At 38.4% G+C, this 17,722-nt stretch overlaps 1 protein-coding gene across 1 annotated transcript in view; it reads left to right on the forward strand.

Annotated features, from left to right (window-relative positions):
- Positions 1 to 17,722, forward strand: part of ELAPOR2 (endosome-lysosome associated apoptosis and autophagy regulator family member 2) — a 186,556-nt gene that overhangs the window by 153,603 nt on the left and 15,231 nt on the right. The window contains exons 19-20 of the mRNA XM_037066138.1: positions 12,524 to 12,650; positions 17,415 to 17,593. Coding sequence (XP_036922033.1) covers positions 12,524 to 12,650; positions 17,415 to 17,593 — 306 coding nt within the window. The remainder of the gene's footprint in view (positions 1 to 12,523; positions 12,651 to 17,414; positions 17,594 to 17,722) is intronic.

The following is a 17,722-nucleotide window of genomic DNA, read 5'->3' on the forward strand; positions in this document are numbered from 1 at the left end:
AGAATACATACTTAACCTACAGAACACACACATACTTACATACATACTACAGTTCACTTAACTGGATTGGCATTGAGGCAACAACTGACCACACTCTAGATCTGTTTAATATAGTTCACTTTGTGTGGGAACACTAAAAGAAAGTAAGCAATTTCATGGACTCAGAAATACTGACAGCTTAAATAAAGATTGCCTTCATGGCATGAGTGACACTTTAATGTCTCCTGATGTTTTTCATAGTTATTAATTGTTCAGTATGTAGATTATTGATTTTGCAGATTTTGGGGATCTTAAGTGGATTTTATTTTATTTTTTCCATTTTAAAGTCATTTTTATTTTTTAAGTCAACTTACATTATTATATTAGCTTTAGGTACACACCCCGGTGATTGGACATTACATAACGAGGTGATGGTCCTGATGAATCTCAGACCCATCTGACACCATACATAATTATTAGAATGCTATGAACTATATTCCCTATGCTGTACTTTGCACTACCATGGGCATTCTGAAACAACCAATGTGTACTTCTTCATTCCTTTACCTTTTATACTCATTCTGCCAACCCCCCTCCCATCTGGCAGCCATCAAAATGTTCTCTGTATCTATGCTTCTCTTTCTGTTCTGCTCATTTGTTTGTTTTGCATTTTTAGAGTCAATTTTTTCTGTCATATATATATGACAGATATATATATATGACATACTGTTCACATATTGTCATATTGTACAAATGACAATATGTACTTATTGCCATTTTGTTGCTCATAGTTTTTATCTTTTTTATTCTTAAAGAAGACTTTTTAACATTTCATGTAAGAATAGTTTGGTGGTGATGAATTCCTTTAGCTTTTTTATATTTCGGAATTTCTTTATCTATCTTTTGATTCTAAATGATAGCTGTGCTGTCTAAAGTAATCTTGGTTATAGGTTCTTACTTTTCATCACTTTGAATATTTCTTGCCGATCCCTTCTGGCCTGCAAAATTTCTGTTGAGAAACCAGCTGACAGTCTTATGGGAGCTCCCTTATAAGGAACTAACTCATATTCTTTTGCTGCTTTTAAGATTCTCTCTTTGTCTTTAATCTTTTGCATTTTAATTGTGATGTGTCTTGGTGTGGTCTTCTTCAGGTCTAACTTGTTTGGGACTCTCTGTTCTTCTTGAACTTGTATGTCTATTTCCTTCACCAAGTTAGGGAAGTTTCCTATTATTTTTTCAAATAGGTTTTCAATTTCTTGCTCTGTCTCTTCTCCTTTAGGCACCCTCATAATGCAAATGTTGGTACACTTCAGGTCACAGAGGCTCCTTGAAGTACTGACCCCTTTTTAAAAAATTCTTTTTTCTCATTGCAGTTCTGATTAGGTATTTTTTGCTTCCTATGCTTTGAACCACAGACTGATTCTCAGCTTCATCTGTTGACTCCCTGTAAATTCTTCTTCACTTCAGTTAGTGTATCCTTCATTTCTCACTGGTCCTTTTTTATGCTGTTGAGGTTCTCACTAAGTTCCTTATAACTGATGTTTTGAACTCTGCACTTACTAGATTGCTTGTCTCCATTTTGCTTAGTTCTTTTTTTAAATTTGCACACATGGATGTTTATTGATGAGAGAGAGAGAAAGAAAGAAATATTGATGTCAGAGAGAAACATTGATAAACATTGATTGGCTGCCCTGACTGGGGATTGAAACCAAAACCTAGTGTACCCTGAGCAGGAATTAATCTTATAATCTTTTGATATATAGGATGATGCTCCAACCAATTGAGCTACCTGGCCAGGGTATTTTACTTAGTCCCTTTTCTGGAATTTTGTTCTGTTTTTTCATTTGGGCCATGTTTCTTTGTCTCCTCATTTTGGCAGCCTCCTTGTGTTTGTTTCTTTGTATTAGGTAGAGCTGCAACGTCTCCCACATTTGGTAGACTGGCCTAATGTAGTAGGTATTCTGTAGAATCCAGTGACATAGCCTCCCCAATCACCCATTCTGACCACTGTGGAATTTCAGCCGTGTAGGAGCCTACCCCACAAAGCAGGACTTACATCAGTAAGGGTCCTTACTTCCTGGGAGAAGCAGGACCCTTCCCCCACATACAGTACCACAAAGCAGAGCTGTGGGTTGCCCTCTCTGGCAAATACATAAAACTCCCCATACTATGTAACAGGCATGTGGAAACAAAAAAAAATATGGCCCAAATGAAAGAATTGATCAAAGCTCCAAAAATAGAACTAAGTAATGAAGAGATACCAACTGATCAGATGCATAGTTCAAAACACTGGTAGTCTGGATGCTCACAGAAATGATTGAGTATGGCCACAAAATAGAGGAAAAAGTGAAGGCTATGTAAAGTGAAATAAAGAGAAATATATAGGGAACCAACAGTAAATGGAAGGAAATGGGTACTCAAATCAATGATTTGGAGCCCAAGGAAGAAATAAACATTCAACCCGAGCAGAATGAACAGTCAAAAATTCTAAAAAATGAGAGGCTTAGGAACAAATACTCCAACATCTGAATTATAGGGGTGCCAGAAGAGGAAGAGCAAGGAATTGAAAACTTATTTGAAAAAAATAATGGAGAACTTCCTTAATCTGGCAAAGGAAATAGACTTCCAGGAAGTCCAGGAAGCTCAGAGAGGAGTCCCAAAGAAGTTGGACCCAAGGAAGAAAACACCAAGGCACATCATAATTACATTATCCAAGATGAAAGATAAAGAGAGAATTTTAAAAGCAGCAAGAGAAAAGGAGACAGTTACCTACAAAGGCGTTCCCATAAGACTATCAGCTGATTTCTCAAAAGAAACCTTGCAGGCAAGAAGGGGCTGGAAAGAAGTATTTGGTAATGAAAGGCAAGGTCCTACATCCAAGATTACTCTACCTAGCAAAGCCATCATTTAGAATGGAAGGGCAGATAAAGTTCTTCCCAGATAAGGTAAAGTTAGAGGAGTTCATCATCAGCAAGCTTATTACATGAAATGTTAAAGGGACTTACCTTAGGAAAAGAAGATGGCCAAAACTATGAACAGTAAAATGACCACAAACTCACAACTATCAACAACTGAAGCTAAAAAAACAAAAAGAGAAACAAACTAAGCCATCACCTAGGATAAGAACAGAGTCACAGAAATGGAGATCACATGGAGGGTTATTGGTGGGGAGAGATGGGGTGGGGAGAATAGGGGAAAAGGTATAGGGAATAAAAAGCATAAATGGTAGGTACAAAATAGACAGGGGGAGGTTAAGAGTAGTTTAGGAACTGAGAAGCCAAAGAACTTATATTTATGACACACAGACATGAACTAAAGGGAGGGGGAATGCTAGTGGGTGGGGGTACAGGGTGGAGGCAAATAGAGGGGAGAAAAAAATGGGACAACTGTAATAGCATAATCATAAAATATATTTCGAAAAAGAGGAACTGCCTGGGATTCCTGAAGCCCTCTGTCTCCCTCAGCCTCAATCTCTGTTGGTTTTTATAGCCAGAAATTATGGGGACTTCTCTCCCTGGCTCTGGAGCCTTAGTGTGGGGTTCTGGTGTGGGGCTGGGACCCCTCACTCTTCAGGAGGCCTCTGCAGCTGAGATACTCCTCCGAATTTTTATCCACCAGCTATGGGTACAGGACCATCTCATTCCCATCTCTGCCTCTCCTACCAATCTTGATGTGGCTAATTCTCTAGTTGTAGGACTTGCATTTAGCCAGATTTCAGGTGTTTCTGAATGATGGTTGTTCCATAGTTTCGCTGTAATTTTGATGTGGTTGTGGAAGGAGGCAAGTAGCACATTTTCCTGTGCTACCATCTTGCCTGGAAGTCCCAGGTTTCCCTTCATCAAGCTAGCAAAGTGTACATTTTTTGAAAGGAAATGATCGGTTTAATCTTGTTTTTTGATAGTTTCACAGTAACCCTAGAGATATTAAGTTATCCTGCTCATGTTACATCGGGATTGTGGGGGAGAAACAAAAACATTCCTCTGCCCTCAAGGATTTTTTGGCTGGTCTAGTCATCAAATTGACATGAGGCAGATTAGCAAGAGGATATAACTGTACCTAATGCACACATATGCGTTGGAACCCCACATACATGAGAGAGTCAGAGATCCCCATGCAGAAGAGGTTAAAAGACAGAAAGGGGGACAGAGGCATATAAGACATCTTGACCTGGGGATGAGGTAATGTACCTTGGAGGTTTCAAAGCGGTCACTGCAGGATGACAAGAGCGGAGCTTTAGTAAATAGGACTTGGCCCTGTTCTATAGATAGTAGTTAAAGGGAGGGGCCAAAGTTTTTTGAGCCTGATGCTAAAATTGCCTTAAGCTCAAAGTAACCCGGATACCACTGAAGCGCATCGTGGGGTGGTTCATTCGGAACCACAGTGTCATGTGGTGGAAGATCCCTGGGCCAGCATCCATGCTAAAGGTGAGGCAGCAAACCACCCTTTTTTAATGAGAAGGTGTGTTCTGAGTTTTCTTTCATTGTTCTCTCATGTCCCACCATATGGCTTTGAGTTTAGATGCTTGTTCTTTTTACTTGAGTATTTCTGAGGCCCTTTTTGGACCTAGCAATAAACCCCCCCTGAGTCTAGTCTCTACGGGTCTGCACGGGTGACTTCTGAAGCCTCCTCCAGATCTCAGACTTAAGCAGATAATGTGGCTGAAAGACTATGCCCGCCCTTTAGAGAATATGTATCTCTAACAATCCCAAGGTGGGTTTTGATTCTTTAAAGTAATAGTAAAAATATAGTCTAATGATGTTAAATGATGGTATCTAGAAATTGCTTTTTTTAGTTGTGAAGGGAGGAAAGTTGGCCTGTAGCAAGTTTTTTTCCTTAGGGAAGTAACTGCCTTCTCAAGGGTTTCTCAAGATCACTTGCAACAGAATACTTTGGGGTGTCTATTTGAGAAGCATTGGTCTTAATCCATGTTTTAGAGATTTGCCTTTTTTTCCCCTGAGACAGATACTGAAACTTTGTCCTGCATTTTAGTTTTTTGATAAGCTATTTTAAAATGTCATGGTTTACAGGGTGGATTTCTTCACTGATATCTTGATAAAACTTTATTTTATATTTGTGATGCACACCGAAGTTTGAGGACCACCACCTCAGGGAACTGCTTGAACCCCAGAATCTGTATTGTGGGTCTTTAGTTCTTTTTTGAATCAATTTCCCATCAGGGCACAAGGGGGAGCTCTGGGATCAGAACAGGAGCAATAGAAGCTTGTTCTGTGATAATTAGAATTGTCTTTAGCTGCAAGGCTGAATAAAAATTTGCGATTTCCTCCTAATGAAAAAGAACTGTTAACTAAGCCAGATACGCAGGCTACTTTTGAAGAGGATTTAACCAGCATTTCTGGGGGGCTGTGGGAGCTTTAAATTCTCAAGGAGAGAGAGGAAGGTGCTAACCAGGCAATTGCCTTGAGAAGTCTCTCATGCTGATCAAGAAGCCTCAACAGCAAGACTGGCAGGTCACAAAGGATTCTGTCTACAGGTAGCATCTTGGCCAAGAATCTCGGCAAACCAGGCAAAGGCAACTGGCAGTAGTAGTATTGATTGGGGCTCTGTATCGTAGTAACCTGGGAAAATGTCATAAGACGCCCAGCCCTGGGAAAACAAGACTCTTAACAGACAGTGAACGAGGCACGAGAAAGGGAGAAATATGTGTTCTTTGTATTTCGTGTGGAATTCAGAGAGAACAGCCAATTACTAGGGCTGCGATCGGGAACATCAGCCTGTGTCTGGTCTGGCAAATGCTGCTGGTTTCTAATTCCACGAAGTGCCTGGGGGGTGTGAGGCATTTTAGATAAAAACGTAACAGCATGGTTCTGTGGTAGATGAAATCTGAGAGCCGGAGTGGACTTCTGAGATCATCTAGTGGCGCTTGTACCTTGTCCAAAGAATATATTGACAACACAACAGAGCTCTAATACCCCCAAATAAATGCCTCTCCGCCTCTGCCCAAAAGGCTTCCCAAACCTCTAATCACGATCGTAGGTGGTTAGAGGAATTGAAGGTTCTCCTTTCGTCAGGAATAATTAGACCTAAGCATTGCGCCCAAAGTGCTCTTTCAAAAATGAGAAATGTCTCCTACGGAAAAGGTTATAAAAAGAGCTTATTAGAAAACAGAGGGAACCGGTTTTACTTTGAGGGTAGAGATGCCATAGCACATTGGAGACCCTCACGTCCAACCCGCTTACTAGACACAGTAGGACACACAGAAGACACCCACACTGTCTAGCCGGCTAGTGGCACAGACGAGATGGAATGCTTTTCCGACTGTGTCTGTTGTTCTTTTCATTGGCATCCTGTTTTGATCTTTTTGTTTATTTTTTCCTCCAATTCCTTTTAGGCAGAGATTTCCAAAGACGTGTGCTAAGCAGAGGCAAATATCACATTTATCTGGGATAACTCAACTGATCTGCCTATCACTGGTGCCTTCTTTTCATGAGTCATCTTTCCTCCAATACAGTTTTCTTTATTAATGTTTTGAGTGAGAGGAAAAATGAGCATCCCCAATCTCTCAAAAACTTACTAAGATATTTAATCACTTGGGTAGTTTATAAATCAGTCTAAAATCATTTTGCCAAAACCTCCTTCACATTCCAGATTCATCTTCATTGTAAGTGTAGCCTCTGAGAATATTGTCTGCCAGAAAACGGATGTTTCACAGTCCTGGTGGTGTTCAGTGGTTCTGTGTGCCAGGGATTATTGCGCAGGCTCTGACTTATAGTCTGCTAGAGTTATTGGATGCTAGTATAGTGTTTCCTTTGGTCTTTGGGGAAGAGCTATGAAAGCCCAAAGTCTATCTATTTTAAGTTGGTCAGAGCAAAAGAGTGATTATTGGTTAAATGAGTTCCTTGTTTTCTTTTCCTTTTTTTCTCTCCTAATCCTCACCCAAGGACATGCTTATTGATTTGAGAGAGAAGGGAAGGAAGGGAGAAAGAGAAAGAGAGAGATATTTGTGTCCTGACTTGGTACCAAACCTGCAATGTAGGTATGTGCCCTGACCAGGAGTCGAACTCATGACCTTTTGGTTTATGGGATGACACACCAACCAACTGAGCCAGGCCTGCCAGGGCAATTCCTTGTTTTCTTTTTCCTCTGTACTATTTATGGACAAGTAATAGATATCTAAATCTGTATAAGTTAACTTAAAGAAGGCAATAGAACTGCAAAGATTAAAACCAAATACTGTCATATAACTTTAAACAGTAAGTAGGCATATAAAGGCATTATGCACAAAAGGGAAAGCAATGAAAACTTGCTCTGAGCAAGAACCAAGAAAACTCTAATACAGAACTATTAAAAGTGTGCAATTCAGATACTAATGAGTAATCTTAACACATGGTAGAAAAATATCACAGAAGAATCATAACATTTTAAGATCAGTTTTGAAATAAGGTTGCTAAAGTTTTGCCAGGTATTTATTTCACTGTAGAAAATACAGAGTTGAAAGATAGAAAGAACTAGGGAGTGCCCGTTAATGTAGTTGGTCCAGGTCTTGATCGGGTGCTGATTTTTGGTTATCAACCCCAGGTAGTCTTTTGAAAGGGAGGCTTTTGCAGGAGACTGGTAGAACTTTAGATCCCTGGACCTAAGAGCTGTGGGTCAAAATACCTTATGTTCAAGCCCGGTTGAAAGTGATTTATGCTCTTCAGTCTTCGTGCGAACAAAATTGGAGCAAGATGCAAGTGCCCTGTATGGACCCTGCACAAGAGGGGTTTCTGACAATGACAGGGCATCGTCAGCAGAGAAAGGCTGGCCTCCCTGAGATGCCAAAGCTGAGAGAGTCGCTAGCAGCAGGTCCGGAACATCACCCATCCCAGAGGATGTCAGTCTTAAGACCCCCAAGACTGGGAACCTCAAGAAACCTACCAAAACCCCACATGAAAGCAGCTCAGCAACATTCGTGCACTACCACAGAAGAAGTGTTCTAGGTGTGCAAGGCTGTGGCCTTTCCCCCCAGCATCCTGAGACTAACTCTGGGAGGATTAGAAATGGGACAACATAGAATCACCGTAGATCAAATGTGACTAACTCTGGGAGGTTTAGAAATGCACTGACAACGTAGATGGATTTGTTTTAACTTTGGATTTTGAACAGAGCTTAAGCAAAAACAATTTTACACTGCTTTATTAGCTACCCCAACAACTTAATTTTTTACTTTCTAAATATAGTTTTATTTTTATTGTATTTTGTCTATTACCATTAATCCCTCTTATACTCTTTTCCACCTCTACCCACACCCCAACTCTGCAATCCCCCCTGTTGTCCATGTCCATGAGTCTTTTTTCTTTTTCGCTTGATCCCTATACCTTCACCCCCCACCCCCCACAGAGCTGTCAGCCTGCTCTCTATCTATGAGTCTGTCTCTATTTTGCGTGTTGGTTCAGTCTGTTCATTAGATTCCACACATGAGTGAAATCGTATGGCATTTATTTATACAATGGAATACTACTCAGCCGTAAAAAGAAGAAAGTTGCACCCTTTATGACAGCATGGATGGACTTGTAGATCATGGGCTAAGTGAAATAAGCCAACTATCCCAACAATGAATGATAGATTGAGTGTTAAGTCATAGTAGTCCCAAAGAAAAAAAATTCTTCTCCACAAATTTTTAATATGAACCGAGTAGAGTCCACTTTAAGTAAAGTGATTCATTTAAAAGAGGACACTAATAACTCATAGTTCATCCCAGTTGTACCCCCAGGCAATGCATTATATTTTAGAGTCCAAGACACCACTTCTTAAAAAAAATTAATCCAAATTCTTACATGTTGCCAGTGCTGCCCTGCCTGGTAAGACAATCCCCAAAGCAGAAGAAACCGGAAAGCTTCCTGCTCACTGGTCAGTAAAACCAAAACAACCAGGTTCAGCTGCTTGTCCTTTCCGTCTAAAATGCTCTTTGCCCGGAATTCACAGCACACCCAGGCATCCCGTAGGGCTCTGGCCTTGCTCGCCCCAGCCGTCTGTGACTTTGTCCTGTCTCTCAACATTGACTTTCTGGTTTCTCTGATGGTCCCGTGGACCAACAGTTGTAAAAGAAGCACAGTGAGTGATACTTCTAAAGAGATGGGGGTAGTGGGTGAAGATGGTGGGGACTCAGACCATCCAACAGAAAAGTGTTTTACATGTTTGGGCATAAAGCATTTATTGATTTAGTATTCACTTTTTTGTTCTCCTAGTAGGAGAAAATATTTTTTTCTCTTGCATCCTTCTTTCTATTTTCATTTTATGTATAAGCACTGTCAAACTTGTTACTGCTTTATATACCCTAGTTTCATAGGGAAGGCCTGAATCAAACTTTGAAACTTACGTTTATAATAGAGTCAAATTTGAATATTCTCCATTTTAAATGATTCATTGGGTTAAAGAATTAAAGAATTGATTCTAAATTAAACTGCTTTTAACCTGAGAATTTCTTTTAAAAAGTGAAGTCTACCAAGGAAATGCAATGAATCATTGTAGTATTTTGACACCTCATGGCAGCTTATAAATGAATCAATGTCTTGATTTTCTTTTCTGTTCCTGTAGCTCTACCAGTTCTTTAGAAAGTGACGTGCATGGGTAATAGTGTTTTATATTTTTCAGTGCTTTTAAACTTTCCAAAGTCGTTCTCTCATTTTGTTCTTTATAACCACCGCATGAAAGCGCACATTCTGCTTTTGACAAATTACAAAAATGTGAAGGTGAGGGCGTTGAGTTACTTATGGAAAACACACAATCAGTTGAAAGTCCAGGTAGAATTGCAACCTAAGCCTTCTCTCCAGAGTGTGTTGCAACTTTGATTAATTTTCTTTTTTAATTTGGGTTTTTTCTTCTCAAACTTTAGCAGACTTATTTTATTTTCCCCAAAATAAAAGAGTCTGCTTATTTTATTTTCCTCAAAATAAAAGAGAGTCTGCTTATTTTAGCAGACTCTCTTTTATCTTCCCAAAATAAACAGTACCCTCTCCCCTTTACAAATTCTCTGTGTTGGAAAGAAAAAAACAGAGAACAATTTGGGGAGGAGAGATTTGTGCAGGAAAGCATATTGGGTAATATTTGCTAAATGATCAGAAAAATATAATTATGTTTAAAGTTGCAAGTCATTGTTAAGAAAATAATAATTGTATTCTTGAAGGATTTTTCTAAACAGTTACCCAATTTTTTTTCCAATTTTGGATTGTTTTTGCTGATCTGGAAGGTGGACATTAGGAATACTTTTTTAAATTGACTTTGTTTTCATCTATTGCATTTACTGTTAATTTTTTGTTTATTAGTCTGAATATATTTATTACTCTGCTTTTACAAACAGAGGGATTCAAAGCTCAGCCATTTTTCCAAAGAATCACTGTTCACCATTGTTCTTAGCTCTGACAATAGTGGGCCTCCGTTTCTGCAGCGTGTTATAAAGAACTTGGCTTTTACTCACATTTCCCCTGTGCTCACTTAGTCTGTAGCACACAGACACTTTGGGAAGGTGGTTATGTAAAAATGCAGTCAATTTTTAGGCACGTAGAACTTTTTGTGTTCACGTTCTAGGGTAACATAATATATTTAATTAACAAAGAGTATGAAATTTTACCTTTTTGGTAGAATGAAAATTATAGCTTTGACATTTGAAGTCTTAAAAAGCAGTACTGTTTAGATTCTCCCTGTTATTCTGTGTCTATCTTTTTGCAAGTCAGTGTTTCCAGACACCTGTGCTCGGCCCCAGCTAAGGTCTGAAGGAGGTTTGCAGGGCAATGCCTTGTATTTATGTGGCTTGACTTAAGGGAAGTGTAGTAGACAAATCAAGAGAACAATATTTTCTGAGTTTCACTGAATCAATAAACAAAACAATCATTCCTAGTAGGAATTGTCCAAATACCTTCTTACTTCATTCAGTAAGAATTCTGTACACAGTAGCAGCAGGTTATTTTTTGGACCATGTTGTGTTTATCTGCTCCTAAAATGAAAGTGGCAAGTTGACAATAATAGGGACAATAATAGGGCACCCCCACCAGAAAGCAGAGTTTCAAAAAAAATCTCCATTCGGCCCCTGCCTGGTGGTTGCACCTGTGTCTGAACTTCATCCAGCATTGCTCAGTGGTCTTGGCGGAAGTCATCCTGTCAGGCAGAGAAAACCCAAAACTGCAAAACATTTGCATCACTGAGCTGTGTGTTGTCCTGATGGTGGTTTTGTTTGTTTTCTCGCTTTAGACAATTTTATTTTCATGTCATTTTGCACCTTCTGCAGACCGTGGTCCTGTGTATCATTCTGTTCCCTAAAGCACCTTGCCTATGCACATTCCCTTAAATAGAAATCGCAACCATCCATCACCACACTGTGCCTGCCTGGATACCAGCCGCTCACTCCTGGCCTTGCTCTGAAGCTCCAGCCACAAAACCCACTTGTGATTTTCTCCCACTTCATCCACCCTTTCATCCCATTGGCAGGAATTCTCTTGCCTTCTTCCCTCGTATGCTGGCTAACTCCTACTGTTCTAGAATACTTTAAATTTGGATTGGGCATCACTTCTACCAAGAAACCTTCCCAGAGAATTTTTTTTGTCATTATCTGTGCCTGTCTCTCCTTTATTTTTTTAAAAAAACATCTTTATAGAAAGGTAATTCAGTCTATGGCCATACCACCCTGAACGCGCCCAATCTTGTCTGATCTCAGAAGCTAAGCAGGGTCAGGCCTGGTTAGTACTTGGATGGGAGAAAGGTAATTCACATACCATTGCCATTCACTAATTTAAACCATCTAATTTAATGGTTATTTTATAATTTGGTCTCTGCAAACATCACCATAGTTGATTTTAGAACTTTACATCTCCTCAGAAAGAAAGCCCATAGCCTTTATCTATCATCTCCCTCTACCCCAGCCCCCACCCCAACTTTATACAACCACTAACCGACTTTCTGTTTATAGATTTCCCTATTATGGATTTTAGAGTGAGTAATGTCACATAAAATATGGAATTTTTGATTGGCTTCTTTTACTCAGTGTAGTATTTCTGAGGTTCACCCAATGGGGGCATCTATTAGTAGTGTATTCCTTTTATGGCTCTTATGCCCCATTTTGTTATCCATTCACCCCGTCTTAACATTGATGGATGTTTCAGTTGTTTCTGCATTTTGGCTGTTCTGAATAATGCTTCTATGGACCTTCATGTACAGATTTTTTGTGTATGTGAACATTTTCATTTCTCTTGTGTATTTACTTAGACATGGAATTACTAGATCATATGGTAAATTCCTGTTTAATTGTCTGAGAAACTACCAGATTTTCCCAAAGCACCTTCCCCATTTTACATTCCCATCAGCAGTATGTCAGGGTTCCAGTTTCCCCTCATCCTTGCAACACTTGTTATTACCTGTCTTTTTGATTCTAGCCTTCCTAGTAGATGCAAAGTGGTATCTCATTGTGGTTTTGTCTCCTTAAGATTGTTATTTTTGTATATTTCCTTAGTTTCCACACATTGCATCTCGGTATGCACACACACAAAGGTCGATTGGACTTGTTGAATGCATTACAAAAGCTGTCATTTTTGTTGTTTTTCACTTTTCACTTCAGCAAGTGTCCAGCAGGCACCTGTGATGGTTGTACATTCTACTTCCTGTGGGAGAGCGCTGAAGCTTGTCCTCTGTGCACGGAGCATGACTTTCATGAGATCGAGGGAGCCTGTAAGAGAGGGTTGCAGGTAAGGAGCCGACCTATCTAAGCAGAACTGTGTCATTGCAGATGTAATTATCAGTTGGACATTGCTTACATCATAGAAACTCGGATTCGAGAGCAGGGCTAAAGCTTATAGTTCACTTAATGTGACATTCATATGTGTTTAAAATCATATTTGGTACTAAAACTCCCATATGCTGAGGTAGCTGAATATGTACGCTGAGAGTGGAAAAAGGAATTATGGCGAGGGAGTTGTGGTATCTACCTGGATTATAAAGAAATGATATCATTAAACCAAGATATGTTTCTGTAATGCAGTTATGGGTATAATTAAAGTGGGAGTGGATAACTCACCACAAGAAGTATCTCTATGAGGAAAGCATATATATGTATAATCAAGATCCTATTCTATATTTTTCTTCATTCCTGTTTTCTTATCTGTTTTTTAAAATAAAATTGGGGTTCAAATATATTTTTTACTTTTTGTAGTTATTTCATCATTGAAACTTTTTTGAAAAACATGGTTTTTAGTTATTAACAAGTGTTCATATATATGTGTATATATATATGTGTATATATATATATGTATATACATACAATTTGGAATTTAGTAACTCTGTTATCAGACAGTTGAGAAAAATTGAAAACAAATCTTTTTGTTTTCAATCATAACTCAGTGAATGAACATTCATTTTGGAAATTTGACTATTTCCTTAGAATTCATTACTATAAAGAGATCAACTGGATTCTAAGAGATAGACATTTCAGAGGTTCTTGATACCTATTACTAAGCCGCTTTGGTTCTATCCGTTTGCACTTCTACCAGTGTTTGAGAGTGCCTACTTCACGGCACCAACCTTCAGTCATCCCGTATGAAAACAGGAACCTTCCTTCCATTAGACCACTTATTTACCACCTCACCCTCTCCACATTCTGCTGAAATGACAGTAAAGAAGCACATATGAGCATAAATCAATACCAGTGTGGAACCTTATTGGAGAGTAGGCAGCAGCAGATCAGAGGTTCCAATGACCTTTCTGAGAGCCAGAAGGTAGATGGGGCAGGACTGAGCTTCAGGTCAGCATGCAGTGGGCTCATGGCCAAAGGAGAGCAGAGGGGAGGTGTCCTGTCTGGGAAAGTCTTCCCCAGGCTTCTGTAATGGGCAGGTTGGAGGGCAGGAGAGTGAGAAGTCAGAATACCCCACCCAATCCCATGCATTCAAGCATATTTGGAAGAAGTAGTGTTCACCTCTAGGGGAAAAAAGCCCCACAGAGAACAATTCTCTAAATTGCTATTTTTCAAACTTTAATGATAGTGAACCTGTAGTAAGAAGTAACATTGTCCATCAAATCTAACTAGACCACACACACAAACTCAGACATAAAAATAAGATTGTTTCATGGAACAATACTTCTGTTTATATTTAATGATAAAGTATAAGCATAACATTAATATAAAATGTTTTTAATAACTTCATACAAAAGTGGGGAAGTCCCCAGATATACACTAAACCAAATACTAGAAAATGTTATATTTGATTCAGCAGGTTTTGTGCTTACCTGTAGACAGCTCATTCTAGTTTAGAGCTCTCAAAGATGGCATGGCTCACACATCTGATGACTACTGAGCCAGTTTCTTCTTATGTTTTTAAGTAGGTCAAGGGTGAAAAAAGTCCAAGTTCACAAAAATGGTGTCTTTTAAGTCCTCATAATAATAATGATCTACTTATAATGCTTCACGGTGGAAATTCATTTTTACTTTTTCTCTAAAATTATGATAAACATACTAGAGTAAATGAAAAACTAAGATGTATTCCCTTCTTTGTCTACCAAGTTTAGTTTAAGAGTTTTCAAAAACTAAACTCCCTTTTACTAAAATGTTCTTTAATATTTAATATTTTTATTCTGTAAGATAATAATTTGAGGTTTAAGACAGTGAGGTGGTATCAGTTTCTCTAATTTTATCTCATTTAAACTGTCTTCATTGAAAAAAATTCTGTTCACATGTTATAAAAAATATTAGGAGCAGATAGTTGCAAGGTGATTCTTCTTTAAATATTGTTTTAACCTTATGAATAATATCTTTTGGAACACTTTGATGTATTTGACATGTTGAAATATATGATTACCCCCCTTGTTTCCAATTTAATTTGAGAAATACCAAAATCAGTTACATACACCATTTTGTCATACTTAGATGCCAATTTTGAAAGTATCTGCCAAACGAGATTAAGCTTCGGCTGGAAAAATATGAAATGCCATTTGTAAGCCCATGCATCTTGCTTAGTGTATTCATTCCATTGCAACAATAAACAGATGGGCGTGATGCAGTGTGGGTGTTTCTACCTCCAACCTATGTGAATAAAATGTTTCAGAAACTTTGCTCTTCCATGAGCTTTATATAATACAAAGGGTAGCTTTCACTATGTTTTCCATTATGTCCATGGCCAACGGTGGATTTCTTTGGATGCCGAAGTGTTCTGGCAGGAACAAAAAAAATGATTGCAAAATATATGCTATGGGCATCTTTTAAGCTTTAGATAATTCCATTGTATTTCTGCTCTAGTTCTTGCTCCATCCTTTGTAATTTTTCATTTTGTATTTCACTTCCCCAATTCTGTAAATACATCAACTCCAGATGTGTATGAAGTTAAAAATCACACACCACGGTTCCTTCACATATAGCTGATATAAGCTTAAGGAGTTACATAATGTGTAATAAAAGTTTCCTTAGCAAATTGGATTACCAAAATCTATACCAGGTTCTAGGCATGTATTAAGTCTTATTTCTAAATGTCAGATAGTAGTAAAGATTTGAAGAGATAAATGTGTGATCATTAAAAGGAATGTTTTTTAAATTTAGCATCAAATTAATCTCACCATGTTCACAAAATCTCTCTACATGCTGGAAAAATAAATTTTTAGCTGCATTGTCAGTCATTTTCTTATTTGCCTATGACATGTGACCAAGTGAAGGGATAAGTCTTCCTAATTAATAGAGTAACTAAGAAATGTATACAAGGACTAAGTTATAGGTGACAAAGAAATTTTGCCAATAGCTGGATTTTTTTGTTTGCCTGACAATTTGAGGAATGTATTGAAAAGTTAAGTATACCAGGTTTACAAGTATCTTTTTACTTTTAAAATTTTAGTGCTTTTTAAAATAAAACTGTCATTAGAGCTTACTGTTTTCACTGTTGGACATTTAATAGAACTGTATAAACTCTTCTACAGTCTGTTTTCTTGTTGGAGTGCACTTCAGATGACGTCAACATTTGCTGACTGAGGTTAAATTTTTGTGTTAATTGTCGTTATTTACACTTAGAGATGCAGCAGTTCAGCTTGAATATGCCTCTTCAGTTCTCACCTCATCTTTTTAATAAAACTGGTCCATTTTAAAAGTAATTTATTCACACTAAGTTTAATGACAATGTTACAATTATCATACACTAAAAATTCTTAATTTTAATGTCCTTTTTCTAATCCTCACCAAATAAGTTTATTGATTTTAGAGAGAAAGGGGGGAGGGGAGGAGGAAGGGAGAGAGGAGAGAGAGAGACAGAGAGACAAAGAAAAGGACAGAGAGAGAGAGAGTGAGACATCAATGTGACAGACACATCAATTGTCTCCTGTATGCATCCCAACCAGGGATTGAACCCACAACCTAGGTATGTGCGCTGAACACAAATCAAGTCCACAGCCTTTTGGTGTATGGGACATCACTCCAATCAACTGAGTCGCCTGGCCAGGGCTTAATGTACTTTTAAAAATACATTCTGAAAGTTCTTACCCAGAATTTGGTTGAAACTTTTTCTCAAAGTAAATAACAATTCTGCACATCAGTCATTTCATGACTAACTGCAAAAAATTGTGCATGAATATAAAATCATATTAAACATCCCAGTGTTATCCTTGTGTTAGGGTGTTGATAAGTGCCATCATACACCAGAAAATTCAGTGAGACACCAGGAGCAAATAATTTAATGCCCCATAAGATTTAATGTCACAGAATATATTCACCATGCAGATGGCTACTGGTAACTGCATATGTTGAAATATATTAGGAACTATGCACTGTATTCTGATTTTTCATTCTAATCTGTTTTGTTTTATCTATTTATTTAAGAAAATTGCTGGTTGAGACCCAATATGTTGATTTCATTATTCACTAGTTAGTTGCAACTTGCAGTTTGAAAAACATCGCTCTAAATAATTGAGTCATCTACTTTTGGAGGCTGAGAGTAAGCACCTCACGCGGGTGGTTATTTTGGCACGAGGAAGAGGGATGCAGTTTGTGTGTACCTCCCCCTTCACCAGTCACCGCAGCCTGCCTGTCATACTGTATCTACTGCTCTTCTGCTCAGGGGTGAGGCTGTAAGGGACAGGGACCTACATGATGGGTAGGTGAAAACATTCCAATTATAATCATATTGAAGAACTAAACTTTCACTTAAAAACACGAGTCAGAAGTCAGAGATCATCAGGAATGTGAGGAAAATAGCCTAAACGATATATCGAGGTGGAATAATTTTTATTCAACTTCCTCAGCATGTAGCAAGCCTTCTGATCTGACAATCCATGGTCTTATTGCATTTTAACTCATCATTTCCTTATTCACTCTCTTCTGCGTCTCTCCTACATCTTCTATATACCTCCCACCTCTCTGGAGCTTGCACTACGTGAATGCTGAGCAATTCTCTTTGCCTACTATGAATAAAGGGTTAGCAAGACTCATCTCCTTCTGAATCTTATTTCTCATGTCATCTATCTGTCTGTGTGTTTTTTTTAAGGAAACCTTATATGTATGGAATGAACCAAAATGGTGCATTAAAGGAATTTCTTTGCCTGAGAAAAAGCTGTCAACCTGTGAAACAGTTGACTTTTGGCTGAAAGTGGGAGCAGGTGTGGGAGCTTTCACAGCTGTTCTGCTGGTGGCTCTAACTTGCTATTTCTGGAAAAAGAATCAGAAGTAAGTAACCTCACTGGAGTGACCGCATACAAGCTGGAGAGTCTCTTCTGTGAAAGTTTTAGACTTAATCATTATGTCCGATAGTTTCTGTTAGAGACAAAATGAGTTTCTCCTAGTGAAGGAGTTATA

Source organism: Sturnira hondurensis, unplaced genomic scaffold (genome assembly GCF_014824575.4).
Source record: "Sturnira hondurensis isolate 20B ecotype Veracruz unplaced genomic scaffold, ASM1482457v3 Scaffold0016462, whole genome shotgun sequence".
Taxonomy (NCBI): Eukaryota; Metazoa; Chordata; class Mammalia; order Chiroptera; family Phyllostomidae; genus Sturnira; species Sturnira hondurensis.